Source organism: Macaca thibetana, chromosome 11 (genome assembly GCF_024542745.1).
Source record: "Macaca thibetana thibetana isolate TM-01 chromosome 11, ASM2454274v1, whole genome shotgun sequence".
Taxonomy (NCBI): Eukaryota; Metazoa; Chordata; class Mammalia; order Primates; family Cercopithecidae; genus Macaca; species Macaca thibetana.
In genome coordinates this window covers 39,622,629-39,643,887 of record NC_065588.1, presented here as the reverse complement: position 1 = coordinate 39,643,887, position 21,259 = coordinate 39,622,629, and the positions used below count along the sequence as shown (strand labels likewise).

General features: G+C 35.8%; 1 protein-coding gene across 1 annotated transcript in view; it reads left to right on the top strand.

Moving 5' to 3' along the window:
• The window catches only part of ADAMTS20 (ADAM metallopeptidase with thrombospondin type 1 motif 20), a 209,356-nt gene that overhangs the window by 61,214 nt on the left and 126,883 nt on the right, over nucleotides 1-21,259 (top strand). Inside the window, 2 exon segments of the mRNA XM_050749368.1 lie at nucleotides 13,330-13,435; nucleotides 15,242-15,385. Coding sequence (XP_050605325.1) covers nucleotides 13,330-13,435; nucleotides 15,242-15,385 — 250 coding nt within the window.

The following is a 21,259-nucleotide window of genomic DNA, read 5'->3' as shown; positions in this document are numbered from 1 at the left end:
ATAAACAATTGCTTTGAAGTTCACTGTGAAATTACATTCATAATCTTTTTTTATTTGAATAACCAATTTTCCAAACTATACATTGAATAATTCCTCTCTTTTTCTGAGAATCTGCAATGTCATATATAAAATTTCAGTATGCACTTGAGTCCGCAACATCATGCCACAATTTTATGGGACCATACTTGCTATTTATCCATGCATCAGTTCCGTAATATTTTCATTTTTATAGTTCTATAATAAATATTAATCAGTGGGTATATACCACCAGCTTATTTTCTTCAAGAATATTTTGGCTATTTTTGGACTTTTGTTCATCTATGGAAGTTTTAGAATCAACGTGTTAAGTTCTCAAAACATTTATCTGTCTGTTTAAGTAAGACTTTTAAAATGTCATTCAAGAATTATTTTCTGTCGATGTGTCATGTACAACTTTTGCTAGACTTTAATTTTTTAATTTGTTAATTTTTTTATTTCAACAGCTTCAGAGGTGCAAGTGGTTTTTGGTTACATGGATTAATTATATCATGGTGAAGTCTTAAGATTTTAGTGCACCCATCACTTGAGTAGTGTACATTGTACCTAATAGGCAGTTTTTCACTCAGTTTTTCACTCCTCACCCCCCTCCCACCCTCACACCCTTCCCTCTTCTGAGCTTCCAGTGTCCGTTGTACCACTCTGTATGCCTTTACATACCCATAGCTTAGCTTCCACTTATACGTGAGAACATGCAGTATTTGGTTTTTGATTCTTGAGTAACTTCACTTAGAATAATGCCTCCAGTTCCATCCAAATTGCTACAAAAGACAATATTTCATTCTTTTTGTTTGTGTCTGAGTAGTAATCCATGGTGTACACATACCACATTTTCTTGCCCACTCATCAGTTGATGGATAATTAGGTATTTTTGCAGTCCTGAATTGTGCTGAGGTAGCATATGTGTGCAGGTGTCTTTTTGAAATAGTGACTTCTGTTCCTTTGGGTATATACCCAGTAGTGGGATTATTGGATCAAATGGTAGATCTATTTTTAGTTCTTTGAGAAATCTCTATACTATTTTCCACAGAGGTTATACTAATTTATATTCTTATCACAGTGTACTAGCATTTCTTTTTTACCACATCTATGCCAATATCTGTTGTTGTTTGACTTTATAAATAATAGCCTTTCTGGTTGGGGCAAGGTCGTATCTCATTGCAGTTTTAATTTGCATTTTCCTGATGATCAGTAAAGTTGAGCATTTTTTCATATGTTTGTTGGCCAATTGTATATCTGCTTTGAGAAATATCTGCTCATGTCCTTTGCTCACTTTTTAATGGGATTATTTGTTTTCTTGCCGATTTGCTTGAGTTTCTTGTAGATTCTGGATATTAGTCCTTTGTCACATGCATTGTTTGCAAATATTTTCTCCCACTCTGCATTGTCTTTTCACTCTGATGATTATTTCTTTTGCTTTGCAGAAGCTTTTTAATTTAATCAGGTTCCACTTATTTATTTTTGTTTTTGTTGCATTTGCTTTTGGGTTCTTAGTCATAAATCTTTGCCTAGGCCAATGTCCAGAAGAGTTTTTCCTTGGTTTTCTTCTTGAATTTTTATGGGTTCAAATCTTAGATTTAAGTATTTAATCCCTCTTGAGTTGATTTTTGTATAAAGTGAAAGATAGGGATCCAGTTTCATTCTTCTACATGTGGCTATCCAACTTTCCCACCATCATTTATTAAATAGGGTATTCTTTCTCCAACTTATGTTTTTGTATGCTTTGTCAAAAATCAGTTAGTTGTAAGTATTTGGCTTTATTTGTGGGTTTTCTATTCTGTTCCATTGGTCTATGTGTCTGCTTTTATACCAGTACCACACCATTTTGGTTACTATACCCTTGTAGTATAGCTTGAAGTTGTGTATGTGTTGCTTCCAGGTTTATTCTTTTTGCTTAGGATTGCCTTAGCTGTTGGGCTCCTGTTTGGTTCTATATGAATTTTATAATTGTTGTTTTATAATTCTTTGAAAACTGATATTGATATTTTGATAGAAATGCATTGAATCTGTAGATTTCTTGGCAATATGGTCATTTTCAATGATACTGATTTTTCCAGTCCATGAGCATGGGATGTATCTGTTTGTTTCATTTATTATTCATCTATATTTTCTTTCAGCAGTGTTTTATAGTTCTCCTTGTTGCGATTTTCCACCTCCTTGGTTAAGTGTATTCCTAGGTATTTTATTTTATTTTTTGCAACTGTTGTAAAGGGTTTGAGTTCTTGATTTGATTCTCTGCTTGGTTGTTTTTGGTGTATAGCAGTGATACTGATTTGTATATGCTGATTTGGAAACCTAAGACTTTACTGATTTATCAGATCTAGGAGTCTTTTGAAGGAGTCTGTAAGATGGTCTAGGTATACCATCATATAATCAGTGAACAGAGATCGTTTGACTTCCTCTTTTCCAATTTGGATGCCCTTTATTTCTTTCTCTTGCCTGACTGCTCTGGCTAAGACTTCTAGTAATATGTTGAATAGAAGTGGTGAAAGTGGGCATCTTTGTCTTGTTCCACTTCTCAGGGAGATTGCTTTCAGCTTCTCCCTGTTCAATATGATTGTGGCTGTGGGTTTGTCATATATGGCTTTTATTATTTTGAGATATATTCTTTCTATGCCTAGTTTGTTGAGAATTTTTATCATAGAGGAATGCTGGATTTTATCAAGTTCTTTTTCTGAATCTATTGATATGATCATATGGTTCTTGTTTCTAATTCTGTTTATGTGATGAATCACATTTATTGACTTGTGTATGTTGAATCATCCCTGTATTCCTAGAATTAAACCTCTTTGAACATGGTGAGTTATTTTTTCGATGCACTCTTCAGTTTGCTAGTATTTTGTTGAAGATTTTTCTACCTATATTCATCAGGGATATTGTTCAGTAGTGGTTTTGTTGTTGTTGTTGTTGTTGTTGTTGTTTTTTGGCTATGTCCTTTCTTGACTGGTATCTGGGCAATACTGGCTTTGTAAAATAAGTTAAGGAGGATTCCCTCCTTCATCTTTTGTAATAGTTTTAGTAGAATTGATACTAATTCTTGTTTGAATGTCTGATCGAATTCAGTAGTTAATCTCTCTGGCCTTGGGGTTCTTTCCTACATGTTGACTTTAGATAGCCTGATGATGGTAAGCCTTGGTGATATCCTTTTTGCAATGATTTTCTCAGGAGTTCTTTGAGTTTCTGAATGTCTGAATGTGTCTGAATGTCTAAATCTCTAGCAAGGCCAGGGAAGTTTTCCTCAGTTATTCCCAAAATAGATTTTACAAACTTTTTGATTTTTCTTCTCCCTTAGGAACACCTGTAATTCCTAGGTTTGGCCATTTTACATAATCTCATATTTCTTGGAGACTTTGTTCATTTATTTTCATTCTTTTTAAAAAAAATTTGTCTGATTTGGTTAATTTGAAAGTCTTGTCGTTGAGCTCTGAAATTATCCCTTCTAGTCTATTGTTAGACTCCTTCTAGTCGATTGTTAAAATTTGCACTGCATTTTCTAGTTTCCTAAATGTGCCTTTCATTTCCAGAAGTTGATTTTTTTAATTTAAAATATCTCTTTAGAACATTTTTTATTTGTATACTGAATTTTTGAAAAATCCTATGTTGTTTTTTCACCTTTCTATTGTATCTCCTTGAGTTACTTAATAATCAACCTTTTGGATTCTTTATCTGGTATTTCAAATATTTCATTTTGGCTTACACCCACTTCTGGAGAGTTAGTGTGATCTTTTGGGATGTTATACAACCCTGTTTTGCATATTGCCAGAATTATTTTTCTGGCTCATTCTCATTTGGGTAGACTATTTCTTCTAATTATTTTTGTATTAATTTTGATTCAACTGGGTTTTTTTTTTTAGAATTTCACTTTTCCCCCATTGAGGATGTGCCCTTAATGTTCATAGTTTATTGTCACCTAGCTTTGGTTTTGGGTGCTTTCAGTGGTGGACTCAGTATGAGTTCTTCGGTTATAGAAAATCCATGCAATGGGTTTCTCAGATGTTGGTTGTCATAGTGATCTGATGGGTCTGTGGGTTCACTGTCTTATGTGCGGCTGGAATGGAAGAGGTCTTATGACGCTTATTTTGTTGCCCCATGGTGTGCACTGTAAAAAGTGTTTTATCCCAGTATTTTATTTACTGGATTGAATAGTTCATGCTTCAGGCCAGTAAGAGGTACCTGTGGGTAAAAACTGGCTGTGGCTAAAGCAGTTGAGTAAATGCAAGACCCCAGTGTTGGGCAGACATCTCAGCCTTGACAGAACAGGCTGGAGAAGCTGCCCTGAGGTCTTTTCAAGGGGAAGAGAAGGCATGACTCTCCTTCCAAGCCAACAGGAAAGCGATCCACCACCCAGTCACATTCCCGACCCAATGTTCTGGCTATTCAGATCAGACAAACACCTCATTTCATTTTTAGGAATGCTCATATTCCATTTAGAAAGGGGTTGTGACTCTACCTCTTGTGCAAACCTGGACCTGGAGGGTGCTCCTCCTGTGGGGATGTTGTCACCCTGAAGCACTCCAGAAAGGCTGTCTACAGATGGCGAGGGGGAGAAGTCCCCTTCTCTAAGACCCTTCATGAGCCCCAGGGCTGCTTAACTCTTGGGGTTGGGCTACAGATTTTCCCCACTGAGCTCAGAACTGTACCTATGCCTCTGCTGAAACTCCCCACAGGTGGAAAATTCAGGGACTCATGGCCTCCAGTCTGGTTTCTTTTGTCCCACAGAGTGCTTCCTTAATATGGTAAACTCCCCTTCCCCCTAGAAGTAGCAGTCCCTGAGAGCCAGGCTTCTGTGAATCCTGCTGCTCCTTTGGGTGTAGCTGCCCAGTGACGCCGCCACACCCCAGGTTGGTGCTGGACAATGTCTTCAAGGGATCCAGAGATGTGGCCTGTCCTCCAGTTTTCCAGTAGCAGGTACCAGTACCAGCTCTGATGGAGGTGGGAGGAGAGTGACGTAGGCTCTGAGATTTCCTTCATTCTAAGTAGCCTTAGTGTGTTGGCTTTCTCAAAGTCAGCTGTAGTAGTGATGTACTGGCTCATGGACAGACTCAAGATCTCCTGGTTAGACAGGGTGATGTAGGCACCTTCCTGAGCCAGGAAGGAGAAAATTGGACTTACAGATGTTGTAACTGGCTGTTCAGTTGTACACCAGCTAGGAGATGGTGCTTTCAAAAGTACACCAGTTATGGTGGTAGCAGTGGAATTTGTGCTTGCCTTATGTTACTTAGGGGAGGTACTCTGATATCTCAGGCAATGGATGGAGCCATGGAACTCGCAAATGTCCTTGTCTTTTGTGTTGTGCTACCAGGGCAGGTGGAGGGGCAAAGCTAGGTTGGGGATGGGTCAGGCAAGTCTGTGTTCTGGCTCCGCACATGTAGGCACAAGCAGCAGCCCCAGTGGGAAGCAGAGGACAGTTTCCTGGCTGCTAGAGTAATGTTCCAGGGAGGAGCACGGTTGCCTCTGATACACAAAAGAATCTACACTGGGAGGTGGCAGTAAGCCCCACTCAGCTCCCACACTCTTGCAAGGCAGGTCTTAACACCCACAATGATCTGCTAACAGCAGCTAACTGGGGTTCAGGCAGCTTGTTTCAGAACTCAAAACTGCCCCAGACCATAAGCCTTCCTTATGGAGACAGAGTGGCTTTCAGGCCACACCCTTTCCTGTCTGCCCATGAAGCAAAGGTGTCCAGCTCGTGCCCCCGTGGTGTTAACACACTTCAGGCTTGCTCCTCGGGTCTGGCCAATGAGGTTCGCTCCCACTTGAGATTATATTGCAAACCTCATTTGGGAGCTTCTCTCAACCTGTTACCACTACCTGAATTAGCTGGCCAACTTTTGTGAGGTTCCCTGTGAGAAAGGATCAGAAATGGCTTTCTTCCATCCCTGCTGGAGACTGGGAGTACACACACTGATGCTGCTCCTTCTTGTTTATTCCCCACTGCTCACTAAATCAGCTGCAGCACTGGGTAGGGTTAACGCCTTCCCCCCATGGCCTGGATTTCCTGGCTCCCCTGTGGGAGTGTGTCTCACGGTGGCAGGCTCTCCCCCATTCATACTTGGGAGGCTACATTTTCCGTCTGGTCATGATGTAGGCTGTTGCCCATTGCTTCCTTCAAAGGGTCTGTGGTTTCTTTCCATTTTTCAGTTAAGTTTCTGGGTTGCTCCTTGGAAAAAAGTTCACTGTGTGAGTTCCACATACTATTTTGTCTTTCCAGGTGTGAGAGGCATGCCAAAAATACCTCCAATTAGCCATCTTGGAGGAAAAAAAAAAAAAGACTTTTATTTTCTATTGTTAAAGTAAATGTTTTATGGTGCTGGTCCATAGAAATGCAACAGATTATTTGGCTTGTTGATTTTTAAATGCAGCCACCTGATTCATCACTTTAATTAATTCTCATATTTTCACTTGTAGATTCTTTTGGATTATTATGTGAATAATTATGTTTGTGAATTATGGCAATATATTGCCTGTTTTTTAATCCTTATAATGCTTTTCTTGTCTTACTACAAGATACAAACCTCTTATAGAAAGATAAAGAGACCTTTCTGGATTTTAAAAGGAATATTTTAAGGTTTCACCATTAAGAAAAATATTTGTTATAGGTTCTTAGCAGATAAATTTATTATCCTTGTTTTCTGAGTCTTTTAAACAATGATATATGTTTTATTTTCTTAAGTGTTTTTTCTGCAGATAGTGAAATGATCACATGATTATTTCATCTTAACCCATTTATGTCTAGTGTTCCATTATTGGAACGCTAATTTTGTGGAAGTTATATATATCCTACTGCTCAAGTTCATCACCAAGGTCAGATTTTTCAGACAAAAAAAATGTGCAACCTCCTGTATAAATGGGTTAATCTGGTGAATTCCCTAGATTTTTAAAATTAATACTATTTTTAATTGACAAATCATAGTTATATACATTTTTGGGGTAAAATGTGGTGTTTTGATATACATAGATAATGTGGAATGATTAAATCAAGCTAATTAATATATCTATTATTCTTTTTTATGGTGAGACATCTGAAATGTACTTTCTTAGTTATTATGATACATTATTATAACTATCATCACCCTCTTGTGGCAATAGATCACAAAAACTTATTTCTCCTGTCTAACTGTCCTCCTGTCTAACTGAAACGATGTACCTTTTGACTAAGAACTTCTCCATTCCCTACCTCCAATATCTGCCCACACTCCCTCAGCATCCAGAAACCACCATTCTTCTCTCTACTTATCAGAGTTCAACTTTTTTAGATTCCATGTAAATGAGATCATATATTTGTCTTTCTATGCCTGGCTTAATTCACTGAGCATAATGCCCTACAGGTTCATCCATCCTGTTGCAAATGATAGAATGTTCTTTTTTAAAGGCTCAATTGTGTTCCATTATGTGTATATACCACATTTTCTTTATCTACATATGCATTGATGTATACTTATGTTGTACACTGTTGCTGGTAAATTATTACAGCCATTATGGAAAAGAGTATGAAGATTTCTCAAAAAGCTGAAAATAGAACTACCATATGATATAGCAATCCCACTCCTGGGTATATAGCAAAACGAATTGAAATCAGCATGATGAAGAAACATTTGCATTTCCATGTTTATTACAGCATGGATTTTTCTAATGGTAAATCAACCTTGAACAAGACTTTTCCTTCTCTACGCCCTCCACACTGCTAGATTCCACTTGCTAATTTCATGCATACATTTTCAGGAGTGAAAATGACCTGTAATTTTCCTTTATTTTAGTGTAGTTTTCTAATTTTGATTGTAAGGTTTCATTCACCTTATAAAATGAGTTAGGATGTATTACTTTTTTCCCCAAGTTTAGAAGATTTTATGTGCTATTGGAATGATACATCCTTTCAACATTTGAACAGTTGGTAGGCCCCACGTAGAAAACCATTTGCGTTTACTTGCCATCATATTTATTTGCGGAAGGTTAACCATTTATGGAGTTTCTCCAGTGGAAATCAGATTTTATTTATGTCTTCTTAAATATATTTGAAAAGTTATTCTTTCTAGATATTCGACTATGTCTTTTACTAGTAACATTTGTTAGCTTAAATTATTTTCATAACATTTTCTTATTGTTTTAAACTTTCTCCCTCTAGCTGTGTCTCAATTTATTTTTGATATTGTTTGTGCCCCCTTTTTAATAGATCAATTCACTGAAATAGTGTTTATTTCATTTGTGTTTTTAATGAACCAACTATTTGCTTTTTATGTCTTATTTTTACTTCATGAATGTCTACTCTTTGTTATTTTTCTTGTAGTTTTGTTTTTCAATTTACTCCTGCTGTTCTATTTGTAAGTTGATTGCTTAACTGATTAATGTCCAGGATTTCTTCTTTTATAATTTTGCTATTTAAGACCATCAACTTACTTCAGGGTATCAGTTTTTTGGGTCCCATAAGTTTTTATTAGTATTTTCCATGCCATTAAAAATTCTAAATGTATGTAAAACATATTTAAAATCAATCATGATTTATTTGCTGCTTCATGAATTATTTAAAAATGAATTTAAACATTTCTGAACGTGTGGAGACTTGTTATTTTTGTTTATTGACTTGCAATTTAATTTTATTGTGGCTGGAGAATGTGATCTATTGATATTCTTTGAAATCTTGATGTTTCCTTAATGATCTATTATGTAACCAATTTAAGAAAATACTCCATGTATACTTAAAAAGAATATATATTCTCTGAGTTCTGCATTTGTCTGTTAAATCAAATTTGCTAATTGTGTAATTCAGATCAACTGTGTATTTACTAATTACATTACTAATTGAAACATGAATTATATCTCTATCACTTTCTTCACATAATATCACAATTAGTTACTTCATCTAGCTGAAGGCTAACTTATTAGATATATAGTTTAGTGAATAGAACCTTCTATAACGGTGTAGTGACTCTCTTTATCTCTGATAGTGCTTTCTAAAGAAAAAATAGAGTTGGTGTGTCTGAGCTGTTGTCACTCACAATAAACATATGGGTTATTTCCGCACCAACAAGCAGTTCTTCAACTCTCCAGACACTGAATACTCTACAATTCAATTCATTTCTGATATTTAATACCTTGAGTTTGTGTCAGACTCCACAGGTTTAAGCACTCAGTCCTATAAAACTATCCTTATTTCAGGCAGCAGTTGCAAGTATTAGGTGCCCAGGGTACCTACACATCTGTCTGAGTTGGCTGCAACGTCGGGGGTTCTCACAACCCACTCTTTCTGATTCAATAATTTACTAAAATAACTCATAGGCTTCAGTTGTTTCCTGATTTAACAGGCAAATACTCTTATTTTTGAAATATAGTTTTCTAGTTACCAATTCTAGGTTGACAGTTATTTTCTCTCAATATTTTGAATATATGATGGTGTTGTGTCTGCCTTTTGCTATTGAGAAATCTATAGTGGGTTTAGTTGTAGATTTTTTTGGTGATCTGTCTTTTATAAGATCTTCTCTTTGTCTTGAATATAAAGCAGTTTCATTAAAACTTCATCCTAATATAGATATATTTCTTTTTATTTATCCTACTTGGGCTATGTTGTGAGTCCTGTATCTACTGTTTATCTTTCAGCAATTTTGGAAAATTTTCATTTTTTTCTTTTGAATTTTATCCTATTCTTCTATCTATTTTCACCGCGGGATTCTACTCCATCTGTATTAGGTCTTCTTATTGTGTTTTCTATGCTTTCACTTCTTTTTCTCTTCCTGCCTCATTCAAGCAGCTCTAATTTCCATTTAACTAATATAAATTAGTATATTTGGCTCTCTCTTTTGCTGTGTCTAATCTGGTATTTCACCCAAACTTCACATTTTATATTTTAAAATATATATATTTTTCAATGTAAAAGATACTACTTAGTTCTTATTAAAAATCTACCTGTTCATTTTGTTTACATTTAAAAAATATTTGTTCATGTTTTTAATTGAATTTCATTTTCTTAAACATCTTATGTGGAATGATTTTTATATTATGTATCTGAAAATTCACACATCTGAAATACTTGATAGCCATACATCTTATTTCTGCTTTTACATATGTTCTCTTCTTTATTTATTTGATGGTCTTTGATTTTGAGCTTATATTTATTTAATATTAAGCCATGGGATTGAAAAATTGCTAGCTCAAAAAGCGTGTGCTTTCTTCCAGAGATTTTTATTTCTTGTTGAAATCCAAAGGGTGTTCATAACTGGAGTCCCTGGCTTAATGAAGAAAACTCAACATCCACATCCACCTTGAAGCTTCCTCTAGCAAGCTCTAACTCTTTGGATAATATTACTTTTATCAGTATTTGCCCTCAGAATAGCATCTATCCTTATTATTCATTGCTTACCACTTAGAATTTGAAAAGTATGAATGTGTGTGTATGTGTGTACATATGCCTGCATGCTTGCATATTGAGAGAGAGAGAGAGAGAGAGAGAGACACAGACATATGAGTGCTAAATCACTGAGGTTTGGACTTGATAGTCCTCACTAGTCATGTAAGCTAAGCATAAATCGAAACTTAGTTTTTATTAAATATCTAGTTTATGTTAAGGGATTCTTTAGAAATGCCAGTCTTCCACACTTGTAGAAATAGACACTTGTTGCTCTAATTTTTACAACAGACTGAATTTCTTCCTCCCTACAAACTATTCTCTGACTTTGTTAAGTGTATTTTATGAGATCACTTAACAAGAATCTATTGAATATATTTCTTGCATTATCTATATCCTGTTGTCCCATCTTTATACTTAAGTAGTACAAACTTTTACTGAGTATTTGTCATTTCTTACCTTTTTTTAGTGATTGAATGCTAGACATTCTGAACTGTTCCTATAGAAATGGTTGGTCTTCTAGTCCCCAGTTATGGTTTTATAGCTTTCTGCCACTCCTATGTACATCAATTATAATGACATTCAGAAACATATAATATGATGATGAAAGCATTATTATCCCTTAAGTCAAGAGTAATGATGATAATGATAGTTAAGGTATTTGAATGCTTCCTATTAGATACTATATTAGAACAACTGTTATTATAATTTTATAGATGAGGATGAATAATTTGCACAAGACCACACAGCTTATATTAATGCAAGTATTAGTATTTTATTTTCTCATCTGAAATATGTAAAAATAACAAACTAAGGAGAGTTCTTAATGATAAACACAAAATGTTGGTAGTAATTACTAGATTTCCCATCATATCTCCATTTACATTTATTGTTGCCTCAGTTCCTGACCATGTTTTGCAAAATATGTTGCAGAATGATTCTCATTCTTCAGGATGGCTAGATTGGGTGACTGTATGCAGCTTCTTTTATTTCCAAACACAGGGAACCTGTATCAAGCTTGGGCCCATGCTGCTTTATTCTATCTTTAGACTTTTAGAGAATCCAGAATTAGCTTGAATGAGTCTAGACACAAACCATCAACCAGCGGCATGTTTCCATAATATTAACCATTTACTTTGAGTTTTGTTGGTGTTGCCTGCTTACGGGAATATTTGAGCTTGGTCTCTAATCACATTTGATGCATATTTTTACAAATCTCTTATTTGACTAACATGTTCAGTTTAAAATGTATATACCTTTAAGCATGAAACATTAAGTTTGGTTGGTAATGGACTCATTACTGTGTTCCAAATATCTGCACAGCGCTAAAAATGAAAATATTGGAACTGTACAATTTGGCAAATTGAAAATACTAACAAATCCTACTGTAGAATGTCCATGAAAGAAATGTGTTTCCCTTAAACTTATCCTGACAAAAGAGAAACATATAAAAAGATGATGATTCACTAAAAAACTGAACATGCAAGCATCAATTGTAGAATCTTAAGGAAGCCGGTAATTCCCTCACACTCTACAGAGGAAATAATTTCTCTACAGAGAAATAACTTTTTTGTTCTTTTAAATTTTTTTCCTTGCTTAATTTTAGTCTTCGTTGTAAGGAAAAAGCTCGTTTTCTAGAGGGACCTGGCCGAAGCAATACCTTTTGACAGTGTGGTCAGAAAGAGAGCAAATCTTTCCTTTTTGTTAAAAACTATTGGCTAATGAACTTCATCTTTTGACTTTTCCCCAGCTTATTTGGATTCCTCAGTTTAACTTCCATTTCTCTTAAAGCACAACGAAAACGTTCTAGTTGTTAGGACATCTACCTTAAATGCTAAGAAGATGTTCAAGTTTTTAACTCCTAAGAATAAAAAACGAAATAGCAGGGAAGAGCTAAACTAGGAGCTAATGGAAGTCGGTTTATTCTATATTAAGAAATTTCTAAATGCAAAAGCTTTATAGCAAGAAACTGATGATCTTATATATGAAAAAATCTTTTTTTTTTTTTTTTTTTTTTTTTTTTTTGGTGAAAGGAAGAGTTCTATGAAAGCAGGTAAATTTACAACCAAATTGTAGGGTAGTAATAGCAAAATCATGGGATTATGTTAATCTAAAAAATAAGTAAATGAAAAACTAACATGATTGGTGATGAAATATGGATTGTTTTAATAAATATTTATTTTGAGTGTCTTATTCTATGTTATTTTTAGAGGACTGCATAAACTATAATTATTGCTGTCTTTGGTGTCCAGCCAGGTCATACCTTCATCTTTCAACAGCACATTTGAGTTGCATGTTATTCTTTATACAGGACTAAACAGATCCTGATTTGCAATACATTTCCTATTGCGGAAATGTTACAAAATTATTCAGTGACCGCAGTAATGCTTATATTATAAATTCATTTTATTGTATTTAACATATATTAAATGCCAGACACTATTCTGACCACTTAACATATTTTTCATTTATGTCATATGGTAATTGAATATTTGTATACTGCTTTAAACCTTAAAAAATTAAAGGAACTCCATTGATTTGTAGAGTTCCGTGCCGTTTTCTTCTCTTGTTAGCTTTTCTATTACCAATCAACACATTTAATCTCTTTCCTGCTACCCACACTAATGTGTTAAAACACTTCGTACTTCCTGCAAATATTCTTTTCTTCTTAAAACATTTAAAAAAAAATTTCAAAAAGTTGTTTGCTCACTCTACATTTTTGGATTATTTACTTCAGTAAAAGATTCCAAAAATTTGCAAAGACGATTTCAACTGCAGATAAATCATTCCATTCTCTTTTTTTCACTTTCTAAAACATTCATTCAATATTAACAGCCAATTCTGCATTCTTTTCTAAGTAATAACGTCAATGGTTAAATGCTTCAAAATTAAGTTCTTACTTTATGATTTTGGTAGTGTTTTCCATTTTGATGAAATACAAATGTGAAATTTTTCAGGTTTATCATACTTAGGTACCATATGTGATCCTTTACAAAGCTGCTTTATTAATGAAGAAAAAGGACTCATTTCTGCTTTTACTATAGCCCATGAACTTGGGCACACGTAAGTACCTTCTGTCACCTCCTTAATGTGCATTCTATTTATCTTTGCACAGAATGTCTGAAATTCCATCTTCAGTTGAGTAATTAGCACCTTTTTTTCTTCATAAAATGTTATTAGTGTAATTTTCTTCCCTGAAATGCTAACTCTGGCTCTTTTGTGATCTATGTTAGGTCAGACAGGCTGCACAGATCAACAGACTAAGCAAAGAACTAGAACTTGGGAATTCTTTTATTTCCTTTACTGTATTGGATACATGACAAGCACTTCTGGCCTCTGTCTCTTGTTATCCTATATATGACCAGGTACTGTCCTCTACCATTTTATGGGAGGGCCTGCATGGGCTCCTGGTTCTGGGGGACTCCCCCAAATATTTGTAATACCAACTCATTTCTTGCTCTCAGTAATGTACCCCAACAGAGGATATTGCCCATGGGAATTTCTTAGTTACTAAAAGATTTTTTTTTAAGTTTTCACTTTTTCCATAGTTGCTCATAAAAATTTGGGATTCTCTTACCTTTTCCTGCATTACTGAAAAATATGCTGGGGTTCTATGTTATAAGAATAGAGGCCGTGATTTCTCATGATACCCTTGGAGCTCCCATGGAAAATCAGAAACCCCTACAAATGTATCCTCTGAAAAAAGATTCTAAATGTACCCCTCAGAACTCCTGGTGTTTCTTTGTTATCTGCTAATAAGGACCTGAGTCTAGAGTTGCCTGTGTTAGTTTGACCACATTTAATTTCCTATTCATGCCTTGAGATATCATTAGAACATTCAAGGGGAATAATAATTTCAAATGGAGATAATTTTTAGTAAACGATCATCTCTTCAGTTCCTTTTTTGCATGGTTATATCTCATAATCATCAACAAGCTACACACTTTATTTTGTAAGTTGTTTATGAAGTGGGGGGATAGGATGAGCAGAATATCTGAGGACAGTAGAAGTAGTGCAGCAACATCTGGGTAGCACTGTGTGCTGGTTTTCAAGGCTGCTGACCAGTAGAAGACTATTTTTGCAGAGTACCATCTTAGATATTTGTTTTCTTCCTGAGAAACTCTTTAGGTGTCTCTAGTATATGGGTAAGTTGTTTAATTTAAAAAATGGTTTAAATACAAATTTTAGCAGGCAAGGATCTGAATTAAGTGGTTTCAGTGTTCCTTTTAAACTTGAGCTTATACTTGAGTTCCCCCCCAGATTGTATAGGATCTGCTGCCGACGTGCTAATTACTTAATAATTAAGTCATGAAGATTTGACTGCTCTTTAGGAATGTTTTTATTATTGTAGTTCTGTTGAGCATCACTTAGGAAGTATGGACCTGAAATAGTATTTAGGGTCTTTCAGATAAAATAGATGGATACTGTAGAATGATGAGAATTGGGGATTCATGAAGTTCTTGTGATATTGTAGCCATAGTCAATGGTCTAGAATTTAGTGTGGTATTACCTTTACCTAATCTCTATCCACACACATCTCTATCCACAACATGGGATATCCATGTCGAACCTGCAGGAACTTTTTTTTTAATCAATGCTGTGGTCCATATTGTGATGAGGTGCAACAGAGTCCAAATATTTTGATTGTGTAGATTCAGATGCCAGATCACCAGCCTATAATATTTCTCAGCCATCAGGTACTTCTAAACATGAACATTGTAAGGCCTTATGCATAGATGGAGTTCAAATTATGATATAAGCATATTTATCTATATTTTATATTGTATTATAATGTGACTATAAAGGATCTGTTACTAATATTGTATGCATCTTTTGATATTCCTTTTAAGTGTTTATTTTTATTTTTAGACTTGGTGTTCAACATGATGATACTCCTAGATGTAGAGAAATGAATGTTACACAATATCATGTAATGGCCCCTGTTTTAAGTTTTCACATGAGTCCTTGGAGCTGGTCAAACTGTAGTCGGAAATACATTACTGAATTCCTAGAGTAAGTAAATTTATGTTACATAATTGAACATGTATTCAATTATAAGATTTGAAATCGATATTTTTAAAAGTAGTTCAATTTCTGTTTAACTTTTTCTTGTTTAAATTTATGTTTACTTTCACTGTACAAATGGATGTTTAAGAACAAGAAGAGTTGTGTGTGTGTGTGTGTATATATATATATAATTTCACTCTTTAAAATTAATATTTTTATTGTAGTTCAGACCTAGCTATTATTTTTTTATCCTGGATTATTTCTTGTGATGAAAACTATGTTTGATGGGAGACTTATGGGAATTCCAGTTTCCTTATGTGTTTTTGAGTTTTTTCGAAGTGACTAGGTAATATTTTGAGAAAAATTTTTGTGGCTGAAGTTTGAGGTGCACCTGAAGGACAGAGAATAGCTAAAGTCAAACTATGAATTATTCTGATAGTTCTCTAAAGTCACAGAGATGTCGAGTCTCTAACTTTACATAGTCTTTCAGGAGCTCTTTGTAGCTCTGAAGAGAGGTAGTAGATCCAGGTTTTTCTTGCTTTCTCCACCTTCCTTCAGGTTTCTCTGCTTCCCAATTTCTTTTATCCAAATGGTGTTTCTTTCTCAGTCACTGAAACTTTTCCAAAAGGCAAGCCTGAGCTCCTTCCCAATAATCTTTTTGTATAAATATAACACTACTTCACTTCTTCTACTGATATATTCTAACCATCAATTTAACAGTGTTAGTATTTTCTAATTCCCTCTCTCTGTATGAAACCTAAGGGAACAAATAAAATCATGCTTTGGAATATATATTTATAAATATATCCTCGAATTATAACCAACAGTGATAATACATACTTCTATGGGAGCTTGACTTAAAAGCACAACTTATATTTGCTGATCTGTACAGAATTGTATATAACTTTGTTCAATGGTTAAAAATACTGATGTGACGTGTAAAAATACCAATGGTGTGCTTTTCTCTTTAGAAGAGGGTAGTATTTTGATTTTCTTCAAAGGAAATTTTTTTTTTTTAATTATACTTTAAGTTCTAGGGTACATGAGCATAACGTGCAGGTTTGTTACATATGTATACTTGTGCCATGTTGCTGTGCTGCACCCATCAACTCGTCAGCACCCATCAACTTCTCATTTACATCAGGTATAACTCCCAATGCAATCCCTCCCCCCTCCCTCCTCCCTGTGATAGGCCCCGGTGTGTGATGTTCCCCTTCCTGAGTCCAAGTGATCTCATTGTTCCGTTCCCACCTATAAGTGAGAACATGCGGTGTTTGGTTTTCTGTTCTTGTGATAGTTTGCTAAGAATGATGGTTTCCAGCTGCATCCATGTCCCTACAAAGAACACAAACTCATCCTTTTTGATGGCTGCATAGTATTCCATGGTGTATATGTGCCACATTTTCTTAATCCAGTCTGTCACTGATGGACATTTGGGTTGATTCCAAGTCTTTGCTATTGTGAATAGTGCCGCAATAAACATACGTGTGTATGTGTCTTTAGAGCAGCATGATTTATAATCCTTTGGGTATATACCCAGTAATGGGACGGCTGGGTCATATGGTACATCTAGTTCTAGATTCTTGAAGAATCGCCATAGTGTTTTCCATAATGGTTGAACTAGTTTACAATCCCACCAACAGTGTAAAAGTGTTCCTATTTCTCCACATCCTCTCCAGCACCTGTTGTTTCCTGACTTTTTAATGATTGCCATTCTAACTGGTGTGAGATGGTATCTCACTGTGGTTTTGATTTGCATTTCTCTGATGGCCAGCGATGATGAGCATTTTTTCATGTGTCTATTGGCTGTATGAATGTCTTCTTTTGAGAAATGTCTGTTCATATCCTTTGCCTACTTTTTGATGTGGTTGTTTGGTTTTTTCTTGTAAATTTGTTTGAGTTCTTTGTGTGTTCTGGGTATTAGCCCTTTGTCAGATGAGTAGATTGCAAAAATTGTCTCCCATTCTGTAGGCTGCCTGTTCACTCTGATGGTAGTTTCTTTTGCTGTGCAGAAGCTCTTTAGTTTAATGAGATCCCATTTGTCAATTTTGGCTTTTGCTGCCATTGCTTTTGGTGTTTTAGACATGAAGTCCTTGCCCATGCCTATGTCCTGAATGGTACTACCTAGGTTTTCTTCTAGGGTTTTTATGGTATTAGGTCTAACATTTAAGTCTCTAATCCATCTTGAATTAATTTTCGTATAAGGAGTAAGGAAAGGATCCAGTTTCAGCTTTCTATTTATGGCTAGCCAATTTTCCCAGCACCATTTATTAAATAGGGAATCCTTTCCCCATTTCTTGTTTCTCTCAGGTTTGTCAAAGATCAGATGGCTGTAGATGTGTGGTATTATTTCTGAGGACTCTGTTCTGTTCCATTGGTCTATATCTCTGTTTTGGTACCAGTCCCATGCTGTTTTGATTACTGTAGCCTTGTAGTATAGTTTGAAGTCAGGTAGCATGATGCCTCCAGCTTTGTTCTTTTGACTTAGGATTGTCTTGGAGATGCGGGCTCTTTTTTGGTTCCATATGAACTTTAAAGCAGTTTTTTCCAATTCTGTGAAGAAACTCATTGGTAGCTTGATGGGGATGGCATTGAATCTATAAATAACCTTGGGCAGTATGGCCATTTTCACAATATTGATTCTTTCTATCCATGAGCATGGTATGTTCTTTCCTCTTTTATTTCACTGAGCAGTGGTTTGTAGTTCTCCTTGAAGAGGTCCTTTACATCCCTTGTAAGTTGGATTCCTAGGTATTTTATTCTCTTTGAAGCAGTTGTGAATGGAAGTTCATTCATGATTTGGCTCTCTGTTTGTCTGTTACTGGTGTATACGAATGCTTGTGATTTTTGCACATTAATTTTGTATCCTGAGACTTTGCTGAAGTTGCTTATCAGCTTAAGGAGATTTTGGGCTGAGACAATGGGGTTTTCTAAATATACAATCATGTCATCTGCAAAGAGGGACAATTTGACTTCTTCTTTTCCTAACTGAATACCCTTGATTTCTTTCTCTTGCCTGATTGCCCTAGCCAGAACTTCCAACACTATGTTGAGTAGGAGTGGTGAGAGGGGACATCCCTGTCTTGTGCCAGTTTTCAAAGGGAATTTTTCCAGTTTTTGCCCATTCAGTATGATATTGGCTGTGGGTTTGTCATAAATAGCTCTTATTATTTTGAGGTATGTTCCATCAATACCGAATTTATTGAGCGTTTTTAGTATGAAGGGCTGTTGAATTTTGTCAAAAGCCTTTTCTGCATCTATTGAGATAATCATGTGGTTCTTGTCTTTGGTTCTGTTTATATGCTGTATTATGTTTATTGATTTGCGAATGTTGAACCAGCCTTGCATCCCAGGGATGAAGCCCACTTGATCATAGTGGATAAGTTTTTGGATGTGCTGCTGAATCCGGTTTGCCAGTATTTTATTGAGGATTTTTGCATCGATGTTCATCAGGGATATTGGTCTAAAATTCTCTTTTTTTTGTTGTGTCTCTGCCAGGCTTTTGGTATCAGGATGATGTTGGCCTCCTAAAATGAGTTAGGGAGGATTCCCTCTTTTTCTATTGATTGGAATAGTTTCAGAAGGAATGGTGCCAGCTCCTCCTTGTACCTCTGGTAGAATTCAGCTGTGAATCCATCTGGTCCTGGACTTTTTTTCATTGGTAGGCTATTAATTATTTCCTCAATTTCAGAGCCTGCTATTGGTCTATTCAGGGATTCAACTTCTTGCTGGTTTAGGCTTGGAAGAGTGTAAGTGTCCAGGAAATTATCCATTTCTTCTAGATTTTCTAGTTTATTTGCGTAGAGGTGTTTATAGTATTCTCTGATGGTAGTTTGTATATCTGTGGGGTCGGTGGTGATATCCCCTTTATCATTTTTTATTGCGTCTATTTGATTCTTCTCTCTTTTCTTCTTTATTAGTCTTGCTAGCGGTCTGTCAATTTTGTTGATCTTTTCAAAAAACCAACTCCTGGATTCATTGATTTTTTGGAGGGTTTTTTGTGTCTCTATCTCCTTCATTTCTGCTCTGATCTTAGTTACTTCTTGCCTTCTGCTAGCTTTTGAATGTGTTTGCTCTTGCTTCTCTAGTTCTTTTAATTGTGATGTTAGAGTGTCAATTTTAGATCTTTCCTGCTTTCTCTTGTGGGCATTTAGTGCTATAAATTTCCCTCCACACACTGCTTTAAATGTGTCCCAGAGATTCTGGTATGTTGTATCTTTGTTCTCATTGGTTTCAAAGAACATCTTTATTTCTGCCTTCATTTCGTTATGTACCCAGTAGTGATTCAGGAGTAGGTTGTTCAGTTTCCATGTAGTTGAGCGGTTTTGATTGAGTTTCTTAGTCCTGAGTTCTAGTTTGATTGCACTGTGGTCTGAGAGACAGTTTGTTATAATTTCTGTTCTTGTACATTTGCTGAGGAGTGCTTTACTGCCAATTATGTGGTCAATTTTGGAATAAGTGCAATGTGGTGCTGAGAAGAATGTATATTCTGTTGATTTGGGCTGGAGAGTTCTATAGATGTCTATTAGGTCTGCTTGCTGCAGAGATGAGTTCAATTCCTGGATATCCTTGTTAACTTTCTGTCTCGTTGATCTGTCTAATGTTGACAGTGGAGTGTTGAAGTCTCCCATTATTATTGTATGGGAGTCTAAGTCTCTTTGTAAGTCTCTAAGGACTTGCTTTATGAATCTGGGTGCTCCTGTATTGGGTGCATATATATTTAGGATAGTTAGCTCTTCCTGTTGAATTGATCCCTTTACCATTATGTAATGGCCTTCTTTGTCTCTTTTGATCTTTGATGGTTTAAAGTCTGTTTTATCAGAGACTAGTATTGCAACCCCTGCTTTTTTTTGTTCTCCATTTCCTTGGTAGATCTTCCTCCATCCCTTTATTTTGAGCCTATGCGTGTGTCTGCATGTGAGATGGGTCTCCTGAATACAGCAGACTGATGGGTCTTGACTCTTTATCCAGTTTGCCAGTCTGTGTCTTTTAATTGGAGCATTTAGTCCATTTACATTTAAGGTTAAGATTGTTATGTGTGAACTTGATCCCGCCATTATGATATTAACTGGTTATTTTGCTCGTTAGTTGATGCAGTTTCTTCCTAGCCTCGATGGTCTTTACATTTTGGCATGTTTTTGCAATGGCTGGTACCGGTGGTTCCTTTCCATGTTGAGTGCTTCCTTCAGGGTCTCTTGTAAGGCAGGCCTAGTGGTGACAAAATCTCTAAGCATTTGCTTATCTGTAAAGGATTTTATTTCTCCTTCACTTATGAAACTTAGTTTGGCTGGATATGAAATTCTGGGTTTAAAATTCTTTTCTTTAAGAATGTTGAATATTGCCCCCCACTCTCTTCTGGCTTGTAGAGTTTCTGCCGAGAGATCTGCTGTTAGTCTGATGGGCTTCCCTTTGTGGGTAACCCGACCTTTCTTTCTGGCTGCCCTTAAGATTTTTTCCTTCATTTCAACTTTGGTGAATCTGGCAATTGTGTGTCTTGGAGTTGCTCTTCTCGAGGAGTATCTTTGTGGCATTCTCTGTATTTCCTGAATCTGAATGTTGGCCTGCCCTACTAGGTTGGGGAAGTTCTCCTGGATGATATCCTGCGAGTGTTTTCCAACTTGGTTCCATTTTCCCCCTCACTTTCAGGCACCCCAATCAGACGTAGATTTGGTCTTTTTACATAATCCCATACTTCTTGCAGGCTTTGTTCATTTCTTTTCCTTCTTTTTTCTTTTGGTTTCTCTTCTCGCTTCATTTCATTCATTTGATCCTCAATCGCTGATACTCTTTCTTCCAGTTGATCGAGACGGTTACTGAAGCTTGTGCATTTGTCACGTATTTCTCGTGTCATGGTTTTCATCTCTTTCATTTCGTTTATGA